The sequence below is a fragment of the Alosa pseudoharengus genome, unplaced genomic scaffold (genome assembly GCF_046254945.1).
Source record: "Alosa pseudoharengus isolate Yale_2024_CS ecotype anadromous, Long Island Sound unplaced genomic scaffold, YU_APseudo_1.1 YU_APseudo_1.1_scf_9, whole genome shotgun sequence".
Classification (NCBI taxonomy): domain Eukaryota; kingdom Metazoa; phylum Chordata; class Actinopteri; order Clupeiformes; family Clupeidae; genus Alosa; species Alosa pseudoharengus.
In genome coordinates, this window is record NW_027468881.1 from 32,191,919 (window position 1) to 32,218,687 (window position 26,769).

The 26,769-nt window shown below is 44.0% G+C and overlaps 1 protein-coding gene across 1 annotated transcript in view; it reads left to right on the forward strand.

Annotated features, from left to right (window-relative positions):
• The window catches only part of arfgef2 (ADP-ribosylation factor guanine nucleotide-exchange factor 2 (brefeldin A-inhibited)), a 30,244-nt gene that overhangs the window by 1,105 nt on the left and 2,370 nt on the right, over positions 1-26,769 (forward strand). The window contains exons 2-38 of the mRNA XM_076277091.1: positions 1,521-1,551; positions 2,049-2,172; positions 2,455-2,601; positions 5,833-6,012; positions 6,567-6,855; positions 7,595-7,810; positions 8,404-8,555; positions 9,269-9,402; positions 9,864-10,098; positions 10,257-10,356; positions 10,451-10,590; positions 10,897-11,005; positions 11,284-11,473; positions 11,790-11,901; positions 12,012-12,217; positions 12,503-12,587; positions 12,814-12,985; positions 13,295-13,446; positions 14,080-14,208; positions 14,570-14,728; positions 15,462-15,609; positions 15,814-15,910; positions 16,008-16,048; positions 16,604-16,773; positions 18,452-18,603; positions 18,934-19,106; positions 20,112-20,272; positions 21,404-21,534; positions 21,770-21,899; positions 22,091-22,226; positions 22,479-22,617; positions 23,322-23,379; positions 23,631-23,745; positions 23,996-24,135; positions 24,639-24,810; positions 25,142-25,280; positions 25,939-26,056. Of these exons, the coding sequence (XP_076133206.1) occupies positions 1,521-1,551; positions 2,049-2,172; positions 2,455-2,601; positions 5,833-6,012; positions 6,567-6,855; positions 7,595-7,810; positions 8,404-8,555; positions 9,269-9,402; positions 9,864-10,098; positions 10,257-10,356; positions 10,451-10,590; positions 10,897-11,005; positions 11,284-11,473; positions 11,790-11,901; positions 12,012-12,217; positions 12,503-12,587; positions 12,814-12,985; positions 13,295-13,446; positions 14,080-14,208; positions 14,570-14,728; positions 15,462-15,609; positions 15,814-15,910; positions 16,008-16,048; positions 16,604-16,773; positions 18,452-18,603; positions 18,934-19,106; positions 20,112-20,272; positions 21,404-21,534; positions 21,770-21,899; positions 22,091-22,226; positions 22,479-22,617; positions 23,322-23,379; positions 23,631-23,745; positions 23,996-24,135; positions 24,639-24,810; positions 25,142-25,280; positions 25,939-26,056 (5,282 nt within the window). The remainder of the gene's footprint in view (positions 1-1,520; positions 1,552-2,048; positions 2,173-2,454; positions 2,602-5,832; positions 6,013-6,566; positions 6,856-7,594; positions 7,811-8,403; positions 8,556-9,268; positions 9,403-9,863; positions 10,099-10,256; positions 10,357-10,450; positions 10,591-10,896; positions 11,006-11,283; positions 11,474-11,789; positions 11,902-12,011; positions 12,218-12,502; positions 12,588-12,813; positions 12,986-13,294; positions 13,447-14,079; positions 14,209-14,569; positions 14,729-15,461; positions 15,610-15,813; positions 15,911-16,007; positions 16,049-16,603; positions 16,774-18,451; positions 18,604-18,933; positions 19,107-20,111; positions 20,273-21,403; positions 21,535-21,769; positions 21,900-22,090; positions 22,227-22,478; positions 22,618-23,321; positions 23,380-23,630; positions 23,746-23,995; positions 24,136-24,638; positions 24,811-25,141; positions 25,281-25,938; positions 26,057-26,769) is intronic.

Sequence of the window (26,769 nt, forward strand, 5' to 3'; positions counted from 1 at the left end):
TGTGTTATAAATTTCGACCAAGTGTGTTACGTGGCATTCAAAGTCAAACTAAAAAAAAAAAACACGTGATGATTGGGTCATCTTCCATATATCTAGAGTTGGTAATTGGAAATTGTGACTAAAATAACAGCCTAGGTCGTACATTTATTTTAATTCGTCTGGTAAGCTGTTTTGCTTGAAATTCCAGTTTACTGCTACGATGGGATGCTCCACGATTAGCCCGATACTTCCGGGAGTTTAGAGTGGCCATACACAGTAAACTGCGAGTGGCGCGTCAATGCTGATGGTTTATTCATTATTTACAGAGTTACAGGACTATCGTCTCTGGTTTCCTAAAGTTAGTCACCTAGTGTTTCCATGAATGCCATTGCAGGTCACTTTAAAACTTATAAACGTCTCATTTTGATCAGGTGGTAGAATTTGCTTTGATTTCTCTATGAATGAGTAAAGCTGTATAATCTTTAAACCTGACCAATTCATTTCATTCATCAAGTATGGTACGATAATAATGGGTCTATCTATAGGTCTAAACATGAAGTGCATGTAGGAGCACCTTCATGGGTCACTTGTGTTTACATTGTGCTGATAATGTTTGCTCAGGTAGTGTTGGCAGTCAATTCCGGGGTCAGGTGTTTACTTTTGTTCAGTAGATTCCTGGATTCATTGTTATAATAATCTATCCACAATTTACCCTCTCACTACAGTTAAAACCACATTACATTTATGAGTCTGATGATTTGATCTGATCAATAGACCTTGCCTATACATTTAGATCAGATACATTTAGATCAATATTCTCAATCGGCACATATCCGGAAGCATTTTTACAGTCACCATCAAGTGATTTTGTACATACAAGAAACTGCATTTTAATCATTACAAAGCTTACGGCTGTTGCAAAAGGGATTTCATCAGAGCTGTGTGTGTAGTCTTTTCATTGGTAAAGCTAACGGATGTGGGTGGACCTGACTGACACTGAGTGGAGCAAACAGAAGACTGTCTTTCAAAAAGAAATGGCTGAAGAACATTATAATCTCTGAGATAGTGAAGGAGAAACATTATTGCCAGACAGGCTATGTGATGTTGAGATCTAGTGTATGCAGACAGTGATGTTTGGCTTTTTAATCATAACATAACATATGTTTATCCTCAGTTTCTAGCCCAGTCATGACACTTGCCACCAGCCAGTCTTGCTCTTACTAACAATTCATTTATATCACATTACCACAGGTGGAACAAAAACATTGAAACCTTTAAAACAAAGTGGTTTATTTATGACATTTTCACTGCTCTCCACAGCCTCTCTAAGCTCTAATCTTGACAGTGTTTCCTCTACGTTTATTTCAGCATGGCGGCCCCCCACGGTTTAATTAATGCCGCCGCTGTTAAAAAAAAATCTAGCAGAAACACTGCTTGATTCCTGAAATTACTATATACTGTAATATAGGCTATCAGATATATGTAGATATATATATCTATGCCTTCAGTTAACTAAGTTTATGCTTGCCTTGTCTTAACAGATGAAATAAAGCTCGAGCTTGAAAAACAAAAGTAAGTTCTAGCTTTTCCTACTTCTGTTTTGTATCTCTTACTGAGCAGTTTGGGTTTGTTTACCTCATTCCTCCTTAATGAATAAATAAGATGATATGCTTTTGAAAAGGTAGTTTCTGGAGCATATAATTCAGTCTCGATGGAATGCTCAATCCTACCACTTGAACTATGAATGAATGGGAATTTTGCTCCAGGTGCTGTCAGTTTCAGCTATGATGTGGCCTACTGCTCCAAAGTGCCTTCTGAATGGCCCATTTCACACCAGTGTAGTATAGTCCCCTTCCCTTATCACAAGATTGTCACAGTCTCTTTTCTCTGTGTGTGATGCATCCATGTGATCTCCCATAATCAGTAACACAGAAAGTAATCCTGTTGTGATAAATTAAAAGCCTGTAATCAGGCTAACAAAGGCTGAGAGAAAGATTATGATGATAGTGGAGTTACATCTGCACCCAAACACAATCAGAAAGTTAACCTGTGTTGTCTGTGCATTGTAGAGATGGCACTGTGGTCCCTCCCCGAGCCAACTACATTGAGGCAGACAAGTATGTGTTGCCTTTTGAGTTGGCGTGTCAATCCAAGTCACCACGGATTGTCAGCACCTCCCTGGACTGCTTACAGGTACTGAAAAGGGCACATCACTCATCTATAGCCATATATCTGCTGTAGTAACTTACTGTTAATCCATCCACCTATCTTTCCTACATGAGTTTATTTGTACAATGAGACAGCAATGCAATAGATCAGTGTGCAGCAGAAATTTCGTTTTTGAAATAAATTATACTACAGCATAATGTAATTTTGGGTTACTGTGGTGCACAATTAAAAAAATCATGAAGACACACTGCATAGAGTTTTCGTTACTGATCCAGGTGTAACATAAATCTCTACGACCCTGTGTAGAAACTTATAGCTTACGGCCACATCACTGGCAATGCTCCGGACAGCAGTGCTCCTGGGAAGCGACTGATCGATCGGCTGGTGGAGACGATCTGTAACTGCTTCCAGGGCCCACAGACGGACGAGGGTGTGCAACTCCAAATTATCAAGGTGAGTGGACATCCTGTCCCCGATGCAACACTTGGGAAGGGTGTCTGGTGGTCGGCTCTATAGGGACCACTGAGAGTCTGAGATGGTAATGTTCAAGCCTCTGCTCCTGTAACTTCAATTAATTGACTGCTTGTTATACAATAATGGTCTTTCTATGCTGTCATTTGCCAGTTATATTATGTTATTGTGAATATGTTCCTGCAAGCACACTTTTTGATAAACATTATGTGAATATCTTACAGTACAATAATACTATGGGTCAGTTTGGATAAAAGAGTCTGGTATGTGACTTAATGGAAATGCAAATATATATAAGGCAATTGGAGAGAATGTAATTGGTAGCATTTGTGGTCTACACTCTACACTATAGCTGGGTTCAGACCTACATGTAAGTCTGCATGTTCTATGTTGTTCAGATATACAGTACAGTTGGGCCGTATATCTGAACAACATAGCCGGCCATTTGGAATTCCGAACTTAGCCGGCTGTTAGATTCTGTTCATGTGCGTGTTCAACCACACGGAGATTCTGTAACTGTGCGTCGGTGTTGTTCACACATATGACCGCATAATGTCAGCATCATATCTGAATCACCCGAAGGGTCGGACCTCCGTTTGACAAAGCTCCTCAGATACTGTGGAGGACGTGTCTGAATGCAACTTACAGTATGTTAGAGCATTACAAAGAGAAACAGAAGCTTGTTTGATGATGTAGCTGTGCTGTCTCTTGACCAAAATGTGTTGCCATTGTAACGTTTTGTGTGAGAAGTTCAAAAGTCAGGCCCATATATCAAAGGGCCGCGGCCGCCTTATCTCTGTTGATTTCATTATGTGAGACGGGAGACGGAACTCTAGGAACTAGGATACTGTTATTTCTGAGAGGGTACATTCCACATTCTGACATTAGAGGGACAAGACACCAAGCTTTTGTTTGGCAGCTGTAGCTTTCTAACAAATATACTTCTGTGTGACATGTACTACGTAAGAGATAACGGCCGCCGAGGTGTCCTGTTATACGGAATTAATGGACGAGATCCAGAGAAATTCAGGAGCAAATGAGAAAGAAGGTAATTGAGATCTATCAGTCTGGAAAATGTTATAAAGCCATTTCTAAAGCTTTGGGACTCCAGTGAACCACAGTGAGAGCCATAATCCACAAATGGTGAAAAGATGGAACAGTGGTCAACCTTCCCAGGAGTGGCCGGGAGACCAAAATTACCCTAAGATGCTTAGCGACAACTCATTCAAGAGGTCACAAAAGACCGCACAACAACATCCAAAGAACTGCAGGCCTCACTTGCCTGTGTTCATAACTCCACCATAAGAAAGAGACTGGGCAAAAATGGCCTGTATGGCAGTATGGAGTTCCAGGACGGAAGCCACTGCTAAGCAAAAAGAACATTAAGGCTAGTCAAATTTTTGCCAGGAAACATCTTGATGATCCCCAAGACTTTTGGGAAAGTACTCTGTGAACTGACGAGACAAAAGTTGTGAGATGTGTGTCCCGTTACATCTGGTGTAAAAGTAACACAGCATTTCAGAAAAAGAACATCATACCGACAGTAAAATATGGTGTTGGTAGTGTGATGATATGGTGCTGGTTTTCTGCTTCAGGACCTGGAAGACTTGCTGTGATAAATGTAATGAATGAATGAATGAATGAATTCAGCTGTCTAACAACAAAACCTAAAGGAGAATGTCCAGCCAACTGTTTGTGACTTCAAGCTGCAGCGAATTTGGGTTCTGTAGCAGGACAATGATCCAAAACACACCAGCAATTCCACTTCTGAATGGCTGAAGAAAAACAAAATTAAGACTTTGGAGTGGCCTAGTCATAGTCCTGACCTGAATCATATTGAGATGCTGTGGCAAGACATTAGACATTGAAAAACCTTCAGTGTGGCTGAATTACAACAATTCTGCAAAGACGAGTGGGCCAAAATTCCTCAACAGCGCTGTAAAAGACTCATTGCAAGTTATCGCAAACGCTTGATTGCAGTTGTTGCTGCTAAGGGTGGTCCAACCAGTTATTAGGTTTAGGGGGCAATCACTTTTTCACACAGGGCCATGTAGGTTTGGATTTTGTTTTCCAATTTGTTTAATAATAACAACCTTCATTTAAAAACTGCATTTTGTGTTATCTTTGGCTACCAGTAATATTTGAATTTGTTTTGAATTTTGTTTTGTTTGAAACATTTAAGTGTGACAAACATGCAAAAAAATAAGGAATCAGGAAGGGGGCAAACACTTTTTTTACACCACTGTTGCACACAAAGGAAGCAAGCGGTTCCGTTGAAAAAGAAGCCGAATTCTACAATGTAAGGCAATTGGAGAGAATCTAATTGGTAGCATTTCTACCTACACTATGTTAAAGCATTACTAAGAGAAACAGAGGCTTGTTAGATGCTGTAGCTAGGAGTCTCTATACCATTTCCTGATTTCAGTTGGAGATGACCTCTAAAATGTGCCAAAATGTGTTGCCATGGTGACGTTTTGTGTGAAGTTCAAAAGTCAGGCCCATATATCAAAGGCCTTATCTCTGTTGATTTCATTACACGAGACGGGAGCTTGAACTCCTGGAACTAGGCTACTGTTATTTCTGAGAGGGTACATACTACACACTGACATTAGAGGGACACGACGGCAAGGTCATTCCGTGTCAAATCAGACAAAATCCCGGAAAATGGTTGCTGTACTGTCTCAGATTTTGCTCAAAGTTTGTTTACCTAATATTTAGGTCCTAAAACTAAGACCTGTGAAATATTTTTGTTAAATTCCAATGTTTTCATAGCCTCTCCAACATCAGACCTCATCTCATTGAGATGGGTTCTGGGAACTAGACATTCATTTTCTCGTATTTGAAACGTTGTTTATGAATGCCCAGAGCCGTTTATTGGCCGCTACGAATGTCTATCAAATGTGTCTGTACAGTACATAGCTCATAACGGCTTCAGTGTATCGTTATCGTCTTGCTGCCCTCCCTCCGTTCTGTGATTGGTTCCTTCGTTGAGGTGAAAACGAAGTCCATAGAATCCAGGCTGCCTAGCAGTGTGAATAAAATTGCGCGTGTAAGGCAGCATGGGAAAACCCAGGCTAATGTTTTCATACAAAATCACCCTTCTGTCAGTGATCCTTTACAAGCACTTGTAGTAATGCTATAGCGCTAAATGTTAATTATTTTCTCTCTCTCTCTCTCTCTCTCTCTCTGTCACTCGTTCCTCTTGTTCTCCAGGCTCTTCTTACGGCAGTGACCTCACCTCACATTGAGATCCATGAGGGTACCATTCTGCTCACCGTGCGCACCTGTTATAACATCTACCTGGCCAGCCGTAACCTGATCAACCAGACCACAGCCAAGGCCACACTCACCCAGATGCTCAATGTCATCTTCACTAGAATGGAAAACCAGGCAGTGAGTAGGGCACATCCAATTGTGTGTGTGTGTGTGTGTGTGTGTGTGTGTGTGTGTGTGTGTGTCGCTCAGTCCAGCCAGCCCCAACAAACCCCAGCGTTCTGAAGATGGCAGTTGGTTACAGTCTTTAGAATGTCCAGAAAACCAACTTCAGCTCCACACTGCCCAGACAGGGAAAAAAAAGACTTTTTGACACGTCAAACCTAAAAAAAAGACACAGACTGATGGTGCACACTGACCCATTTCTTGGTATTTTTTGGAGCTTGTTGGTGTTTGTTAGGGCAGTGTGCAGGCAACTTTAGTCACATGCACATAATAGATATGGAAACATACATATTTTGAGTTGAGTGCCTATTGTTTTGAAGGTTTCATTTTGTGAACTTTTATTGTCTAACTATAAAGCCCTAGGTTCTTAGAATCCTAGATCCATAGACCCATAAAGGCAGTACTGACACACACATAAGAATAAGGCTCTGCATGTCTTTAGCCTTCACACTGGCGTGACTGGATTGTATAACTGTGAGCTTAATGTCACCATCTAATGTCTCCCCCAGGCTCTGGAGGCCCAGGAGGCGGAGAAGGAGCGATCCCGGTTGCATCTCCCTAACCCCTCACCCGTCCCCAGCCGAGGCTCCGGATCCCCCCGGCAGACTCACTCCTCGGAGCACAACGGCCAGCCCTCCCCTTCCCCCAGCTCCGCCGAGCTCCCCGCCACACCCACCCCCCCACAGGACACACCCTCGCTCAACGGCCAACCAGAAGAGGCTGAGGCTCAGGAGCAGGAAGTGGACGGGGGAGATGTGTCCACGGCAGAACAGGACAGAGAAGAAGCTCCATCCTCAGGTATCAATTCAGACATGTGTTAACATCATTCAGACGTGTGATAAGTGTGTTGTGCCAATTTACTTCTGAGAACTTGACATACCACAGAGAACATTCCACAGAGAACATTCCACAGAGAACATACCACAGAGAACATACCACAATTATTGGCACCTCTAAATAATGGTATCATCATGCTGAAGTGATGATCTGGGGCTATTTTAATTCTAAAGGCCAAGGGAACTTTATCAGGATGCATAGCATCCTGGAGCCATGAAATGATAATAAAATCTGCCTGCCTCTATGGGAATTTAACATAGGGGTGCCAATACTTATGACCCCTCTATTTTAAGGAAGAACATGTATTTATTTATGATACATTATTCATTCACAAAGAAAATTGCTGTCCTTAAAGGCTGGATATTTCCTCATTTTTTTACTTAAGGCATTAAGATCAATTTCCACAAGATGATTTTATATTCCTCTTTTTAGTGAACTTTAGCAGAGCTGCCAATAATTCTGGAGGGTACTGTACCACAGAGAACATACCATAGTAATACAGCTACTGTATATTGTGTTTGAAGCCTTAGGGCCACACCAGCCTCCCATGCCTGAGTTTGCATGTTTCATCTCAGTGTGAGACTATGCTTCTCACAACATACACACAGATGTTACACACATATTTGCTAGAGAGTGAATCAAAGGTCGAATGTAGCTATTTACCTCTTTTTGTCATTTGCAACTCCATCCGATGCTGCAGAGTCTGAAGAACCGGCCGCACCTGCTGCACAGCCTGCTCTTGAGGGCGAGGGTGATGGAGGTGGAGGTGGAGGAGCAGGAGGAGGAGCAGGAGGAGGAGGAGAGCTCCAGGCACACCCAGCACCAGAGCCCCCCCAGGGTCCAGCAGGGGAGGCCCAGGGAGCAGAGCAGGAGCTGGAGCCAGCCGGAGGCCCCGCTGACCACCCTCCCGATGGGGGTGAGGAAGGGACGGAGCGAGGGGTGGGACAGGTGGGGTGGGGACTCGGTTTTAAAGAAAAAGTGCTTTGGTGAGATGAGATGGGACACAGTTGGGATGAAAAAGATGCATGTCCCACTAGTGCAGTTGACCACTCACCACTGTAATAGAGAGACAGTATTCAGAATGATTGTTTCGTTATTTATGAGGATTTGCTCAACAACACTCAAGTTGCACACTTGTCCATTTAAAAGGATATAATGTGAGTGCATATATTTGGCCTGAATCCTTTTTATTGTTTGCCCTTTTATTGAGTAAGTGTAGAAATTACACATTTTAGAAATTACTTATTCTGTAAGTCGCTTTGGAAAAAAGCATCTGCTAAATACAATAACCATAACCATTACAAAACTTGTGCTACTTTAACTCCAGCCTTGAGGTGTTCTTCTGTAAAGTCCCTTTAATGTCTCCCAGAAAAGCATGAATAGAATTGTATTGTCTAGGGGAAAGTATGTGTCTAGTTTGCTGGGTGTGTGCTCAAGAGTGCAGACACGTGAACCTCCTGCACTGGGCTCTTGTCTCAGTTTTCAACCTTTCAACATCTACCCACTCAGGAGTGGAGCAGCAGGTGGAACCCGAGCCAGAATCAGAACCAGAACCAGAGCCCAAGCCGGCCGACACGGCGCCCCCTCCTGGTCGGCTGGATAGCCAACAGATGAATGGCGTCTTGGATGACCGCACCTCTGTCTGCTCCACTGACATCATGGTATGCCATGATTGTTTTTTATTTTTAACTTGAAATGAGTAACGTGAGATTGGTGGGGAAATGGTGGGTGTTGAGGGCAGTAATGGCACTGGCCTTCAGGGTTATATAAGTCTGTTGCCATTTGAAAGGAGGGTGGTGCACACTTAATTTTCCTGTTTTTCTTGTTGGCACTGGTGAATAGGACTAGTGGAAACGTAGAACTGGGTTTTGTTTCAGGCTTTTGTCGTTTCCTCCCCTTCAGTTATGTGAGAAGTGGTTCATAGAACCGAGAAGATGCTCCAGTGTTTTATATTCATGAAAATAAATGTCCTAAACTCATACGGCCCTCTCATTGGTTTGAGAGCAATAAATCCTGGAAACTAACTTTTCTAACGGACGGGTTAGGTAATGCCTGGGCGAGAAATGAAATATTCCACCAAAGTGTGGATTTTGGTGTGGGCGTGGCACCTTTGGATCACACCCTTATGCTTGCGTTACGGCACATGCAACACTGCACATGAACAGCTGTTTTCGCTGTGAGATTCCGTTCTCAAACTTTGGCCCATAGACATTTTGAAATGAAATAAAAATGAAACAATAAAGCCTGGATTTGGAAGTCATGGTCAACAAGTCATCATTGGAATGCCCCATGTTTTTTTGTTTTAAAAGTAATAAGAAAATAATTAAGATGGTATAATTTATAAGTGTCTTTAATATTGCTATTGTTATTACAGGATGCCGAGGCCTTGCAGGGCACCCAGTCTGCCGCCCGCTTCTCCCACATCCTGCAGAAAGACGCCTTCCTGGTTTTCCGCTCCCTCTGCAAGCTGTCCATGAAGCCCTTGGCAGACGGCCCTCCAGACCCAAAGTGAGTGGCACCAGTGGCTGCGTCAGTGCTAGACTGATTAAGCTTTAATGGCTAATTAACCTTGAAGGCCCTGTGTGTTAAATGGAAAACTCCCCTGTCTCTTTAAATCCCCTACACTTCGATCTACATACTGTGTTCATCAAGCAAGTCCTCAAGTCCTTTTGACATCCTTTTCACAGTGCTATGTTTGGGGGAATATAATATATTTTTTATTAGGTTTAGCGATGGAGGATTCATGAGCAGGTGATAATTTGTTTTTAATGTGTAAGTGTAAGAGTTTGTGTATGAAAACACAAATTTATTTTAATATAAAATAAGGTAAAAATCAATTGTTTAACTCAAGGGGAGGTGGAAAATGAGTGTAAATTCCCTGAATGGTGGAATTTATATTAATATAAAATCTTTGTTATTTTCTCTCCTCTTCTCTCCTCTTCTCTCCTCTTCTCTCTCCCCCTCTCCAGGTCCCATGAGCTGCGCTCTAAGGTGGTCTCTCTGCAGCTGCTGCTGTCCGTCCTGCAGGGTGCGGGCCCCGTGTTCCGCACGCACGAGATGTTCGTCAACGCCATCAAGCAGTACCTGTGCGTGGCGCTCTCCAAGAACGGCGTGTCGTCCGTGCCCGAGGTCTTCGAGCTCTCGCTGGCCATCTTCCTCACCCTGCTCTCCCACTTCAAAGTCCACCTCAAGATGCAGATCGAGGTATGCCATGTCCACTGGTGCGGGGAATGATTTGGGAAAGGGAAGGACAAAACAATGACGGTCAATTAAACAAAATACTCATTGTAGATCTGCATAAAATGATTTAACTGCTAATTTTCTTTCCCCTTTCTCCTGTTCCTTTGTCATGTCCCGTTCAGGTGTTCTTCAGAGAGATTTTTCTCACAATCTTGGAAACCTCAAGCAGCTCCTTTGAGCACAAGTGGATGGTCATCCAGACCCTCACTCGCATCTGCGCTGGTAAGGCCATCTGGACATTTAGACTAATTTATTCCCTCTTGACCACAAACCCTTGTCACAGTAGATTACCTCTCCTGTCCTCTCTGTCCTCCAGATGCCCAGTGTGTGGTGGACATCTATGTGAACTACGACTGCGACCTGAACGCAGCCAACATCTTTGAGCGGCTGGTGAATGACCTGTCCAAGATTGCAATGGGCAGGAGTGGGCAGGAACTGGGCATGACCCCACTGCAGGTGAGCAGCAGTGACCTTGTATGCTGGGTTTTAGGTTAGGGCTGCGGTTTTGGTTGTATTTGAGAATATGGAACGCCAAAATTGTAATCAATATAATTTAGATTACATGCATAGGTCTTTACATCCACCTTCTCTGTGTCTGTGTCTGTGTCTGTGTGTGTGTGTGTGCGCTTTATTTATAAAATGTATATTTATAATGCATCTCTGTTTTCTGTGATGCACCTCTATTGTGTCATGTCACTCAGATGCACTGCGATAAGGAAGTGATGTGGTTTCTCACAGGAAATGACCTGTTTACTTCTCCAGGAACTGAGCTTGCGTAAGAAGGGGCTGGAGTGCCTGGTGTCCATCCTGAAGTGCATGGTGGAGTGGAGCAAAGACCTGTATGTCAACCCCAACCTCCAGACTAATCTAGGTGAGGAGGGTGTTCTCATATGTAGATCCCCTGACTTGAACTGCTCAAATGCAACAACTTTCTGACCCGTTGTCTGTTTGTGTTTGTATAATGAGTGAATACTCATTAAAGTGAATGCAACGCTAAATTAAATCATCCAAAATTAAATCTATAACTGTTGGTGTGTGCGTGTGCGTGTGCGTGTGCGCGCGTGTGTGTGTGTGCGTGTGCGCGCGTGTGTGTGTGTGCGTGTGTGTGTGTGTGTGTGCATGTGTGTGTATGTGTGTGTGCGTGCACAGGTCAGGAGCGCTCTTCAGATATTGAGGGTGGGGAGGTGAAGCTCCCAGAGCAGCTGGCGGGCCGCAGGGACAGCATCAGCTCCCTGGACTCCACGGTCTCCTCGAGTGTGCAGTCCTCCCAGCCGGACCACCCCGAGCAGTACGAGGTCATCAAGCAGCAGAAAGAGATCATTGAGCACGGCATTGACCTGTGAGTCCAGGGTTTAAAGATACCAGACACTGAAGAACTGAAGCATGTGCCAGGCTGTTGGTTGGCTAATAGGTTATTACATATAACGGCTTTGAAGATTTCTGATAACCTCAGACACTGACATTTTCCTTACTTTAACGTGTGTGTTTGTGTCTGTGTGTGTGTGTGTGTGTGTGTGTACACATGTGCCTTGTAGGTGTCTGTCTCTTGGTTTACAGTGTGTACCTCTCTGCAGCTTAAGTCAGTTAATTATTTATGCTCTCTGTTTAACCACCTATTGCCCTGCTCCTCTCAACCTTCTCTTGTTCTCTGACAGCTTCAATAAGAAACCTAAGAGAGGGGTTCAGTACCTGCAAGACCAAGGAATGCTAGGAACTTCCCCGGAAGACATTGCCCAGTTTCTCCATCAGGAGGATCGGTTAGACACGGTGAGTGATCTCAGCTGGTCGTCGGTCATTTTGCCTTTTTGGTCAGCGCTATAGGACCTCAGTGACCTTTGACCCCTGATGTGAGCTCTGACCTATTTGTCCTCGGGCAGACTCAAGTGGGAGAATACCTGGGGGAGAATGTGCGCTTCAACAAGGAAGTGATGTACTGCTACGTGGACCAGCTGGACTTCTGTGGCAAGGACTTTGTCTCGGCTCTCAGGGCCTTCCTGGAGGGCTTCAGGCTCCCCGGCGAAGCCCAGAAAATCGACCGGCTAATGGAGAAGTTTGCCGCGCGATACTTAGAGTGCAATCAGGGGTAAGAGACTGATTAAGAGATATGAGGATATGAGGTAAATGCACATGAAAGAATACATATTGTAAATGTAAGCTCATTGAGAACAGCAGTATTGTTTTTGCATAACCTTCATGTATCTGACTTCAGGAAATAGTGGGATGTTAAAATGACGATAACAATAACAACAGCATCTGTCCAGGCCTACTAAGTCTCAGGAGACTGCTGTTGTGTAGTTCTGTTGCGGTCACATCATTGTGTGGGAAAGTGGACTGACCTTCTACTCCTCTTCCTCTCGTCTCCCTGCAGGCAGACGCTGTTTGCCAGTGCTGACACAGCGTATGTGCTCGCCTACTCCATCATCATGCTTACCACTGACCTCCACAGTCCACAGGTGAGCGTCCATTCACCTGCTTTACCTGGGTCAGGTGTCCTCTGCCTTGTCACACTGTATGCTGTCCTTACAAAATACCCAACTTTCTGCCTATTGAAACTTTTTTTACTGTTTCTTCTCACAGTAGTCCTTCAAACCACCATGGTCTCTACTTTCCCTTTCAGAAGTATCTTCAATGCTATTTTTTTGGAAATGTTTGAAATGTTTCTTTATATTTCCCATGAAGGTCAAAAATAAAATGACCAAAGAGCAGTATATCAAAATGAACCGGGGGATCAACGACAGCAAGGATCTCCCGGAGGAGTACCTGTCCTCCATCTACGATGAGATCGCGGGAAAGAAGATCGCTATGAAGGAGAGCAAAGAGTACTCAATCACACCCAAGTCCAGCAAACCAAGTGAGTACAACACACTCACGCTCAACCAAATCAAACTGAATGTGCTTGTTACAAGAAGGTTTTCGAAGCCTCATTTGAGGACGGTGTGCACAGATGGGGAGGTGGAGATAAACTGGAAATAAAGTTTAATAGTCATCAGATGACCTCCATCTGCATGCATGTCCTTCACAACCTCATCCACCATACTGACACCTGGTCCACTGTTTAACATACATTACTGGTATGCAAATGTTCCTGCATGGAACATGTTTGATATTTTATCGGCTGATTTTTATGGTCAGTCATGTGACATTATTTGACTCGTGACAGATGTAGCCAATGAGAAGCAGAGGCGGCTGCTGTATAACGTGGAGATGGAGCAGATGGCCAAGACGGCCAAAGCCCTGATGGAGGCGGTGAGCCACGCCCAGGCGCCCTTCTTCAGCGCCACGCACCTGGAGCACGTCAGGCCCATGTTCAAGGTGATGCACACTTACACGCATGTTTACATTTTGTCAATGTCATTTTTTTGTAGAACTCCCATTGTCCGGGCGCATCAGAACACGTTAGAAATCAATTGTGTCTCAGACCACCTCCATATGTGGTTTGAGTGATTGGATCACAATGGGGATTGTTTACACTTGTATCTAGAACAGACCACTTGTGATCGGATCACCCAAGAAACATTTTAAAAACAAATGCAAAACAGGGTCTTAAAGTCATTAATTTACTCACTGTACGCTACTTAAGTTTTAGGTTTGATTAGCTATTTTAATACTTTCAGTTCAGTTATGGCTCCTCCACGGCCCTGCCCTTTTTGATTTTTTTGTAGAGCTCTGTTTCAGTGTTTCCTCCACACTATTTAGTTACTGTGTGTGTGTGTGTGTGTGTGTGTGTGTGTGTGTGTGTGTGTGTGTGTGTGTGTGTGTGTGTGTGTGTGTGTGTGTGTGTGTGTGTGTGTGTGTGTGTGTCTCACAGCACAAAGCTGGCCATTTCAGTTAAAACCACAACATGTAATAAAGGTGTGTGTGTGTCTCACAGCACAAAGCTGGCCATTTGAGTTAAAACCACAACATGTAATAAAGGTGTGTGTGTGTGTTTGACTCCTTGTACAGCTGGCCTGGACCCCTCTGCTGGCTGCGTTCAGTGTTGGCCTGCAGGACTGTGATGACCAGGAGGTGGCGTGCTTGTGCTTGGAGGGAATCCGCTGCGCCATCAGGATCGCCTGTATCTTCAACATGCAGGTCAGCAGGAAGTATTCACGCTGCTGTCATTCAAGCCTGCCAAACAATCCTATCAGTGTCCCCTCCTGTAGTGAAAATATTATTGCCTTCATAAATCTCCTCAATCGTCTTCAGCGAATTTGTATCAACAGAAAGGCAAATTATTCCTTCACTGAATTTCTACTGTGAAAGGCCTTGTTTCAGCAACACTTTTAAGGGATACCTCTCAGCAATATGTTAGCCATAGGTTGATAAGATCCATTTAACGCCACAAATAGGAAGACCAGCAAATGGTCTTGTCTTTTTTTCTGCCACTCTGCCTGCCTTATTGTACGAAACTGACCTTGACTGACCATGTGATCTCTCTTCCCCTTGCGTCCAGCTGGAGCGAGACGCCTACATACAGGCCCTGGCGCGCTTCACCCTGCTCACCGCTAGCTCCAGCATCACGGAGATGAAGCAGAAGAACATCGACACCATCAAGACGCTCATCACTGTGGCACACACCGACGGAAACCACCTGGGCAACTCCTGGCACGAGGTCAGTGGGCAACACCTGGGTTGTACTTCCTCTACAAAGGGACAAAGGGCTTTCAGTAGTACTACAGAAGTGATAACTGCATTTCGCTGTCTTTGTACTCTGCGCAATGACAAAGTTGAATCTAATCTAATCTAATCTAATCTAATCTAAAAAGTGATTCGGACACCGGCGCCGACATGAGTGCGACGCCGCCCGCTTTTGACGTTTGATTACTTGGGCAACATTATTCTCAATACCACCCCGCACACCAGCGTTGAACTCTGCCGCCACCTCCGCTGGTGTGTGGGGTGGTATTGAGAACTTCGATGTTGTCTAAGTAATCAAATGTCGACAGCGGAGCGCACCGCACTCCTGTGGGCGCCAGTGTCCACAGCGCTATAGTCAGACATTGAAGGGCATTTAAGGCAATAATAGGGATGTTCAGTCCCCGGCCTGCAGTGATGATGTGTGAACAGTAACTTTAATTCATTCCTTTTGAGGAACTAAGGATAAGTTTTTTTCTGGTTCATTGTACATGTATTGTATTTATTTAAAGGTCATTTTTATTGTGTTTATTTATTTATTTATTTATTTATTTTCTTTAAAGGTTATTATGCCTTTTCCATTGGCACAAGCCATGTGCTGGTGGCAGATTGGTGCTCATGTCAGTTTGAAGTTTGTTCAACTTGCTAACCCTTTAAGAGCCCCGACCGTGCTCATGACTCTTTCTCCCTCGCCACTCCACCCTGTGCAGATCCTGCGCTGTATCAGTCAGCTGGAGCTGGCCCAGCTCATCGGCACGGGGGTGAAGACGCGCTACATCTCCGGCGTGGTGCGCGACCGGGAGGGCAGCCTCAAGGGCTTTCCCACCGGTAGCGAGGAGTTCATGGCGCTAGGCCTGGGTAGGTTCCCCAGACTTGTGCTCCGTGGTGGAGGGTTTGCATGCATTATGGATACATGATGAAACAGCCATCGATTGATGTGTATGCGTTAGGGTGTAGGAATAAGTCTTCTATTACAGTACAAGAGACATTCAAAGGAAGTGTTGAAATGGTGGTATTTTAGGTTGCTGCCATATTTAACACTGTATGTGTGTTCCTTCACAGGAACTCTGGTGGGAGGTCAAGATCGGCGTCAGATGGCCCACCTCCAGGAGTCCGTTGGAGAAACCAGCTCTCAGAGTGTGGTGGTAGCCGTGGACCGGTGAGTACAATCTCTCTCTGCTCCTATAGAATGCACTGGTTGCTGCTGTCTTATTTAATACATTGGATCAATAATGCTTTATCCTTTCCTCCCAAAGGATTTTCACTGGTTCGACAAGACTGGATGGAAATGCAGTCGGTATGTATAACTTAATGTGTATTCAAATAACTCATATATACAGGAAGTCCACAGCAAATACAGTAGTTGTCATTCATACATATAAATAATTGGGGCAGCCGTGGCCTACTGGTTAGCGCTTCGGACTTGTAACTGGAAGGTTGCCGGTTCAAACCCCGACCAGTAGGCCCGGCTGAAGTGCCCTTGAGCAAGGCACTTAACCCCTCACTGCTCCCCGAGCGCCGCTGTTGTTGCAGGCAGCAAACTGCGCCGGGATTAGTGTGTGCTTCACCTCACTGTGTGCTCACTGTGTGTTCACTGTGTGCTGAGTGTGTTTCACTAATTCACGGATTGGGATAAATGCAGAGACCAAATTTCCCTCATGTGATCAAAAGAGTACCGGTATATATACTTATACTTACTTATACTTAATGGATGAACGGGTCTCTATTTATATACAAATGGGCTCTTCATTGGCCCTGTCATGTCATGCCCTAAAGGGCTTGTTCATCTAGCCTTTGTGTTCTGTGTGTGTGTCCTTGTGTATTTACTAAGACTTCCATTCTGCTCCTGCAGTTGACTTTGTGCGTTGGCTGTGCGCCGTCTCCATGGACGAGCTGGCCTCTGCTCACCAGCCGCGCATGTTCAGCCTGCAGAAGATCGTGGAGATCTCCTACTACAACATGAACCGCATCAGGCTGCAGTGGTCCCGCATATGGCAGGTCATTGGAGACCACTTCAACAAGGTACTGCTGACTGCACTACAAAACCCAGTTCCAATCTCCTCATATCAGGGCGCGTATTCACAAACAATCTTAAGGCTAAATGTAGCTCCTAAGTGGCGTATTTTGGAGAAACTCCTACAAATAATGGGCGTGTCAGGGTTAACTTCAGGACTCTGACTAAGAGTGATTCACAAAGCATTTTAACACTAAAGTTAGCAGTCTGAGAGAGCATTGAGAGGACTCCTAACTCACTAAGACAACAACAACGACACATTACATTTATATAGCGCTTTTCACGACACTCAAAGCGCTTCACAGTGAAGGGGACCAAGTCATAAAAGATCATAAAGCGGCTGTTTGTATTATTCCACGTTGCCATGTATTGAAACGCACGCAGAATCACTTACAAGAGATCTCAAATCACAAGAGGAAGATGTAAACTAAGTGTAACATGTTACTGTAAATCAAATTGGGCTACTTCTTGTCTATGCAAACATGTCATAGAGATCCTCCATATCTAAAACTTTGCAAAGATACTGTGTCAATGCACAGTGTATTGCATTGCCATTTAATTTGTAGCCTTTCATCTTTATTTATTTAGTCTATTTCTCATGCACGATACTCATGAAGGGCATGTGTATCAGCAGCATAGACCTGTCACTCAGCCAATCATGGAGGACGCTGCCAGCTAGCGTGTTCATGAAAAATGACCTCAACCATAGCAACCGAGCTCTTATCTTATCTCGAGAGTTGTCATGTTGCCTTATTAAAAGATCTTTGCAACATTGTGAGAAGCATTTAAGAGAAAACTCCGCAGTTATCCTTGCTGACCACTTATGAGAAGCAGGTCATCCAGAAGGCAAGGTCTATATTGGACTGTAAAAATCATCCTCTTCATTGTTCATTTAAAGCAACACCAAAGAACTTTCCCTCTGTCGCACGCACGGTATTTGTTTATCCAGCACCGGCTTTGCAAATAACAATGTCTGTAGTTTCTTATGTCTCATTCCATCGAACTACAGATCCGCTACCCGATCTGGCAAACTTACATAGTGCGGTTATAGCCGATAGAGGGCTGCGAAGCGAATGCAGAAGTGTCGTTCACCCTGTTACAAGTTGATGAACCACTGAAACGATTTTGGAAACATTATTTTAAGGTACAAAAAACTCTTTGGTGTTGCTTTAAAGCTCTTCCCTCAGGCTGGAGACTGAGTCCCCTTTTATAAGTCCAATAGGACAAAAATCTCTTTTATTCCTAGTGCAATTGGCCTGCTCATTTGTACAATTTTGCTTTATTGTACATAAATGTCATAAACATAGATAGGTAAGACAGTTTCTTACCTGTTATATAATATAAATAACTTATATTAGCCTGTGTCTTTTGTCCCTTTTGTCTTTGTGTATATTTGTGCTATTTATGTGTACCTGACTGCGAGACAAGCTTCCCTTTGGGACAATAAAGTTAATATAGCCTAGCATTGCCAGTAGACTGCATTTCAGGTTACTGTCATGGTATACTGCCACAGAGTAATAGTCCATGAAGATACATTTTCTATCGGCGCTTCGTTCTTTAGGAAGTTAGCTTCTGGTATTACTGTTGGAGCCATGTGTTATGTATATACAGGACTATCCTTATCGACAACTTTGAGGGAAAACCAGTCAGTGTTGAAGTAACCTGCGTAACTTGTTCTCTCGGCAGGTCGGCTGTAATCCCAATGAGGATGTGGCCATCTTTGCTGTGGATTCTCTGAGGCAGCTCTCCATGAAGTTCCTTGAAAAAGGAGAACTTGCTAACTTCCGTTTCCAAAAGGATTTCCTCCGGCCATTCGAACACATCATGAAAAAGAATAGGTACATCAGTAGAAAAATGACGCAAACACATTCATTGTGAACCAACACATGACGCACAAAAAAAAGAGAAAACAATGAATGAGTAAGAATGATGAAAGAGTTGGATGGAAACACGAAGATTAATTTAGAGCTCATGGATGGAGAGAACATAAGGTGGAGGTTCCCTTTGAATGTGACGAGGAAATGGTTAGGGTTGTTTTGCAGACTCTTTTATCCAAAGCAACTTGCAACATATAATAGCAATAAACATTACCGCAGCATTAAAAGGTACAGGATGAACTGGACCCTACTGACTGAGCTGACCTTTTACTCTGTGCCCTTCCCTCTTAGGTCTCCCACTATAAAGGACATGGTGATCCGCTGTGTGGCACAGATGGTGAACTCCCAGGCCGCCAACATCCGCTCCGGCTGGAAGAACATCTTTTCCGTGTTCCATCAGGCTGCCTCCGACCACGACGAAACCATCGTGGAGCTCGCCTTCCAGACCACCGGACACATCGTCAGTAAGTAACCTTCTCATGCCTTGGAAATAATAGGCCCTATCAGTTCAGTTTGGTTCATTAGAAATGCACATAAAGTGGGTTGCCAGAATCTAGAAACTAAAATGGAGCAAGTGATTCATTGCATATTGAAACTCATAAAAAGACCTAATTTAAATGGCAGGCAAAGTGCAAAGTCTGAAGTCTAACTGAAGCTAATTTAATAACGAGGCAAAATCTATTTGCTGGTTTAATACCATGAGCAAGATCCTATGCACAAACATTGGTGGGTCAGCTCCATTTGCCACACGATAGCTGTAGTTCATGCACAAGACACTTTTCTCATTGAGCAGAGCTCTAGAGTGCAACCAAAAATGTTTGGGTGCGACTAAAATTTTTCCAGGGTCGCACTGGTGTACCTAACGTCGTAAGGGTGAGCGCCTAGACTTTTCTCGCATCTGCTGTCTCTCCACAAACCAAGCGTTTGTTCTCCTTTGATAAGTGTTGCACGGTGCACCAATACTACAAAAGTATCGCAATACCCTGAAGTTAGAAACGCCACAAAACCTAATTTTATTAGTATCGATATAATTTGAAGAATGACAGTCGGTGCTTCCCGTAGCCTATGTGTCTTTTCTCCTCACACACACACACAGCTTTTAACCTGCAGCTGTCATGTGATAAACTAGCAGCCATGTCTCGCTACTTTAGTGATGCCCGTGGCTGCACGTCAACAAATAATGGTAGGCTAATGTTTAGTTGATTTGCACCTTTTACATCTTGAGAGAGTTCCTTCCAGGTAACTCCCGTTAGCTCACGCGTCATGTCTATCTGTAGTGCTCACCAAAATCATAGAAATGAACATTGCAAGACACTCAAGACACTCTTCTCATTGCAAGACATCTCTGAACTTCTTTTTCCTGAAAGTTGAACTCCCTTGACCTTTTTGCCTCTCTCTCTCTCTCTCTCTCTCTCTCTCTCTCTCTCTCTCTCTCTCTCTCTCCTGTGATGTTCTTCTCCTTTTCTCAGCAAACACCTTTCAGCAGCACTTTGCAGCGGCCATCGACTCATTCCAGGATGCAGTGAAGTGTCTGTCGGAGTTTGTGTGCAACGCCGCATTTCCAGACACCAGCATGGAGGCCATTCGCCTCATCCGCCACTGCGCCAAATACGTGTCAGACCGGCCACAGGTGCCAGCATGCCAGCATCGCAGCATTGCCACTGTAAAACGTTGACCCTTGGTTGTCTAGATAAGTCTTTAAGGGACAGTTCAGTAGGTTTGGTCAAGGGCTAACTAATAGTAACCTGACTCTCGCCAGATGAATTTCGTTCCGCTTAGCTGCGCCTAGCTTCACTCACATCCATCTGGGACCTCTTCCATTGAGAGTGATTTCTGCACCAGATTTTATGGTACAGCCAATCAGGACGCAGGGCGGGAGTTTCATAGATGTGACATAGCGTAGAAGTGACTGTGAGACTGTTATCAGCGTCACGGGTTGGCTTCGATGTGAGTGGTTGAAGTAGCACGTCAATAGATGACGGACAAGTGGCTTATTCAATCATATGCAAGCATTTTTTGATTAGGCCCAGCCTTCTGAAGCAACACTCCAATGGATTGGTCCCAGATGGATGAGTGGAGCTAGGCGGAACAAAATTCATCTGGCGAGAGTCAGGTTAAATTAATAGTTTGAATACTGTGCATTTATAGATGAATGACACTTATTTGACACTTACAAATAAGGGTAACACTTTACTTGACAGTATCGACATAAGAGTGACATGACACTGTCGTGAACACATGACACGGTCATGACACATGAAACCTAACCCTAACCTTAACCCTAATCCTAACCTCTAACCCTTGTTCTTGTTATGACAAAAACCGTATGTCACTTAATAACAGAAGTGTTATGTCATAAACGTTTATGACTTGTTTATGACAACGTTCATTACTGTGTCATGTCACTCTTATGTCGACACTGTCAAGTAAAGTGTAACCCAAATAAGCTTACAAATGAAGGGCTCCTTCATGCACATCATGCATATTTAAATGGAAGGCATGTTAAGCTGAATATATTTTAAGGACATCAAAAAACGGTAATTGTGATGTAAATTCTCACTCATTTTCGGATTGTACACACTAAAAACTACCCTGGAAATCCAGAGTTCTCGCAAGAGCACAATTCTTTCTAGATTATCAGGGTCTGGATTTTCCAGGCTAACTAAAAACAGCTATCAAATAGATAATTTAGAATATACAAATGAACAGTGGACACATTTGGACGCATGACTGTGATCTCGTGGTTGCATTACCATCACAGGCTCTGAGGGAGTACACTAGCGATGACATGAACGTTGCCCCCGGTGACCGGGTGTGGGTGCGCGGCTGGTTCCCCATCCTGTTTGAGCTCTCCTGTATCATCAACCGCTGCAAACTGGATGTCCGGACGAGGTGAGACAATATGGCACACGTCTGCAGCCTCACAGCATTCACAAAGGCAGTTTGGCCTGGTATACCGCCGGCCCTAATATCACTGAATTGTGTGTCTGTGTTTGTATTTGTATTGTGGCTCATACTATTTAGACAAATTCTCTCTGTATGTTTGGCATGCATGTTTTATATGTGAAATGTATGTCAAAGTCTTGAATGATAAATATGGATTGTGTCATGAATGTGTGCGTTGCAGAGGTCTGACGGTTATGTTTGAGATCATGAAAAGCTACGGTGGCACTTTTGAGAAGCACTGGTGGCACGATCTCTTTCGCATCATCTTCCGTATCTTTGACAATATGAAGCTTCCGGAACAACAAACTGAGGTGAGTCTAGCAGTCAGATAGAAACAGTGAGAATAAATGTTTTTAAATTTTTCAATTTGTTCTCTTTAGAAGTGTCGCTCTTTCTGGACCATAGGTTTGCTACACTATGGTGTCTCTAGAGCAGCCAAATGTTATTATTCCCAATTTTGCTTCAACTTATTATTGCTTTTTATCCCTTTTTGTAATTGTAGAAGACTGAGTGGATGACCACTACCTGCAACCATGCCCTGTACGCCATCTGTGACGTGTTTACACAGTTCTACGAGCCACTCAGTGAGATTTTGCTGGAGGATCTCTTCATGCAGCTACAGTGGTGTGTCAAGCAAGGTGGGCCACAGGGATCACTTATTGTGCTATGTCCACTAAGACAATCATCTTGCACTTCACTTTGCTGGGCAGTGGTTCAAAGCTCATCAGGATGCATCACAATCAGTTTCCAAAGTTTTTTTGAGAACATCGGGCCCGTATTCACAAAGAAACTTAAGGTTAAAAGTGGCTCCTAACTGGCAGTTTTCACAGGTTTCATGATTACAACTGTTGCTTGCAGAGTGAAACTAATAGAAATTCTTGTCCCTGCAGATAATGAACAGCTGGCTCGGTCGGGGACTAATTGCCTGGAGAACCTGGTGATCCTGAATGGGGAGAAGTTTAGTCCAGAGGTGTGGAACACCACCTGTACTTGCATGTTGGAGATCTTCCAGACCACCTGCCCCCATGCGTAAGACATTACCATTACTTACACGCAGGTCTGTGTAACCTCTGCTGTGTGCACAGTCAGTCCCGCATTGGCTGGCGTGCTACCAAGGAACCTAAATTAGTCCTTTTAGGCAAGTCCCTCCACTCGGCGGCCGTATTGCAACATACCTTGGGCACTTATTGGGCATCTATTTTGGGCACAACTGCGTGTGTGCAAGGCTTCACGACACCAACCTCCAGCGGAAAGATCACAACACATGATTGGCACAATGTATTCACAACACACCTCATGATTGGCACGATGTATTCACAACACACCTCATGATTGGCACAATGTATTCACATTTTGACTTTTGGCCGCGGAAGGGCCGGGATACAGTATGTGTAGACAACTGCCATATTGCCATTATGAACTAACCCCATGCATTTCTATGGAGGAATTTTTTGAGTGCTGTGACTCCTCATTATAAAGTACCTAAATCCCATAGTCATTTACTGTTGCTAGCATGTCTGTGAAGGTTTTGGGGAGTGAGGTTTCTGCTGACTGGCTTTCTTAGAAAAAGAGTGAATATTTGCAAGGGTTTTTTTTGACAGAGGGTTTTTTTGTTGACAGAGGGGTTTTTTTGTCAGAGGGTTTTTTTCTGACAGAGGCCATGTTTAAACAGCATCTACTGACAGTTATGTTCAGTTTAATTTATGAGTGTTTGAAATGGCTTTCCCCTCCAGCTTGTTGACATGGAGACCTGCAGGGCAGGAAGAGGAGGTGGGAGATGGGAAACACATGGTGAGAGAACAACATTTTAAGCAAACATTACACACACACACACACACACACACACACACACACACACACACACATACCAACACGCCTATTCACACCCAAATTGACATTAATACCCCCTATAGGCTGTTATTCCTTGATGTCTAGGTTTGATGACTCTGATGCCTCCATTTGTTTTGTTTTTGTCAATCATCAGTCTGTCCCAATACCTCATGTATAATTTGTTCTGTGTGTGTGTGCGTGTCCGTGCACAGGATGTGGATGTGGATACCCTGTCCCAGAGCAGCTTTGAAAGAACGCTGTCCGACCGTGGACAGAGTCAGATGTCCACCGCCAGTGATGAGACCTGGAAGGGCAAGCCCCACACCAGTAAGCCATCAACCACTCCCTCACTCTCCTGAGTCCCTTACCAGGCTCTGCAGCTGTCCATAAACTGAGAGAAGTTTGATAATATCTCCCATTAATCATTCAGTCAGCGATGTTTAAGAATATCTCCCATTCTGTACTTTTCTTTGACATCTGTCTGCTTCCTATATGTCAGTTTTGGGCTTGTGACTTGTCATGACATCTCTATATCATCTCAGTCTTCATTTGTGTTTTCCCTCTGTGAATCCTGCAGGGGTGTCTGACCAGAAGCTCTTTGCTGGTCTCCTCATCAAGTGCGTGGTGCAGCTGGAGTTGATTCAGACCATCGACAACATCGTCTTCTACCCAACCACTAGCAAGAAAGAGGATGCTGAGAACATGGCGGCGGCACAGGTCTGTGCCAAGAGGGAGACTTTTACCTGAGCGTATTCAGTACAGTTTTTAGATTTATCTTATTTTAGATTTAAGAATTTAGATGTATTATATTGTATATTGTGCTATACTTATTACTGACCCAAAAAGATGGATTGCATTACATGACTAATTCTGTTCTGCTTCTTGAATTTTATTTAATTATTTTCTTTTTTCTTTTTTTCTTTTCTTTACTCTTGTTTTTTTCGTTATTCCCACAAGTTATTCCCATAGAGATGCTACCACTTCATTGTTGCTTAGCATCACTCTAGCCTAGCCTGTAGCCTAATCCTAACACAAACAACATTGAACATTGCTTTTATTTTTAGTATCCTCACAAGTATGTTGTTCTATGCCAAATCAAAACAAGTATATGTAGCAGTGGGGTACAATAGAATACAACAGAACAGAACATCGTCACTGCTATGGGTGTAGTGAAGGCGATGGTGCAAACTCATGGCTGATGCCATCTCCCACCCCTACAGAGGGATGCGCTGGAGGAGGCAGAAGAGTTGTCGGCGGAGGCTGATCAGGGCATGTACAAACACCTGGCCTCACAGCACCTGTTCAAACTCCTCGACTGCCTCCTGGAGTCGCACACCTTCGCCCGAGACTTCAACTCCAACAACGAGCAGAGGACTGCACTCTGGAGGGCAGGTATGTCAGATCCACCCGCTGGGTAGACAAATATATTTACATGTAATTCACCAATATTCATTATTCCATTATTACCTTTACCATTATTCACCTTCATCCATAATGACTAGCCCAGAGAAAAGCATGAATATCTTTTTCCATCCCTGTGAGAGCCTCATAGTTATTGAACCCTTGGTTGTGGGGGTGTTTGCATGAGTGGTTCTTGGTGAATTTGCCATGTTGGCTTGCTTGCTTGTTTTAGCAGTTGAGCCAAAGCAAGCTGAGCTAAACGATTGTCAGAGGTTGTTTTTTTAATTACAATATCTAATGATTTAATGGTTAACCCTTACAGGATTTAAGGGCAAGTCGAAGCCCAACCTGCTGAAGCAGGAGACCAGCAGTCTGGCCTGCTGCCTGCGGATCCTATTCCGTATGTACTCCGACCAGAAGCTCAAAGAATCCTGGCCAGACATCCAGACTCGCTTATTGCTGTAAGTTCATTTTTTTTCTTATTACTTTACTTTTTACGGCCAAAGAAGAAGGAAGGAAACCATCTGATGAGGCATTAAAGGCAGGCTTTTGACCTATATAAGTATTTTGATCCCGTGAGGGAAATTTGGTCTCTGCATTTATCCCAATCCGTGAATTAGTGAAACACACTCAGTGTACACACAGTGAGGTGAAGCACACACTAATCCCGGCGCAGTGAGCTGCCTGCAACAACAGCGGCGCTCGGGGAGCAGTGAGGGGTTAGGTGCCTTGCTCAAGGGCACTTCAGCCGTTCCTACTGGTCGGGGTTCGAACCGGCAACCCTCTGGTTACAGGTCCGAAGCGCTAACCAGTAGGCCACGGCTGCCCCTACCTGAATGTGCTTTATCAAATGTGCTGAAAAAGGACCAAGACTAGCCTCAGGGCTGGTATTTGCAAGCTCATTAAATGTATTTAATAGCTCTATTTTGCATGTAAATGGTCATGTGCAGTTAGGAATCACTGTTGTTTTGATATGATATGCCATGGTTCAGCTGAGTAAAGTGTGTGTGTGTGTGTGTGTGTGTGTGTGTGTGTGTGTGTGTGTGTGTGTGTGTGTGTGTGTGTGTGTGTGTGTGTGTGTGTGTGTGTGTGTGTGTGTGTGTGTGTGTGTGTGTGTAGTGTCGGCAGTGAAGCCCTAGGCTACTTCATCAGCCTGACATCAGAGAGTCACAGAGAGGCCTGGACTAGCTTGTTGCTTCTGATGCTCACTAGGACACTCCGACTACCTGACGATAAGGTACTGTGTGTGTGTATGACAATAAGGTACTGTGTGTGTATGAGAAAACACACACCTAGTCAGAAATCAATGCATACATGTTTGGTGATTACCCATTTCTATTGTTTTGCATTATGATACTTGTGATCACATTGTTCTTATAATGCAGTGCAGTTAAAATACAAAGACAAAAAAAGAGATCAAATAACAGTGAGAACATCAATGCTCACATTTATGCTTACATAAATGTATGGCATTTTGATTTCTTTTTTTGAAAAGAACTATTGTTAACTCACCATTCACGTCAGTTTGCAAAGGAATCCTACCACCATGTTTGCATACGTGCCATTACACATGAGGGAAATGGTGGTTGGCCGTGTGAAGTATACGATCCAGTGAGGAGAGCCCCTCATTTAACTTGCTTCCTGGTCTCCCTCGTGTTTAGTCTTCAAACAGGAAGTAGGCGGCTGATAACTCGGCGAGTTTGACCTTTTCGATTTGAAAGAGAATCCCAGCCTGACACAGGTAGAAAGGTGACCGCCTCGGGCTCTTCTGAGCAATGTCCTCCTAAGTAGGGCTTGTTCATTGTCCTCGGTGTAGTCAGAGGAAAGCCCTGCAAAGTTTTTTTTACATTTATTTGCAGGAAGAAATCCCTGCAAGTGACGTCATAGTGCAACCGCAAAAAAAAAAATAAACTCCATAGCCTGCTTCCGGAGATCCTTACAGCAGGGGTG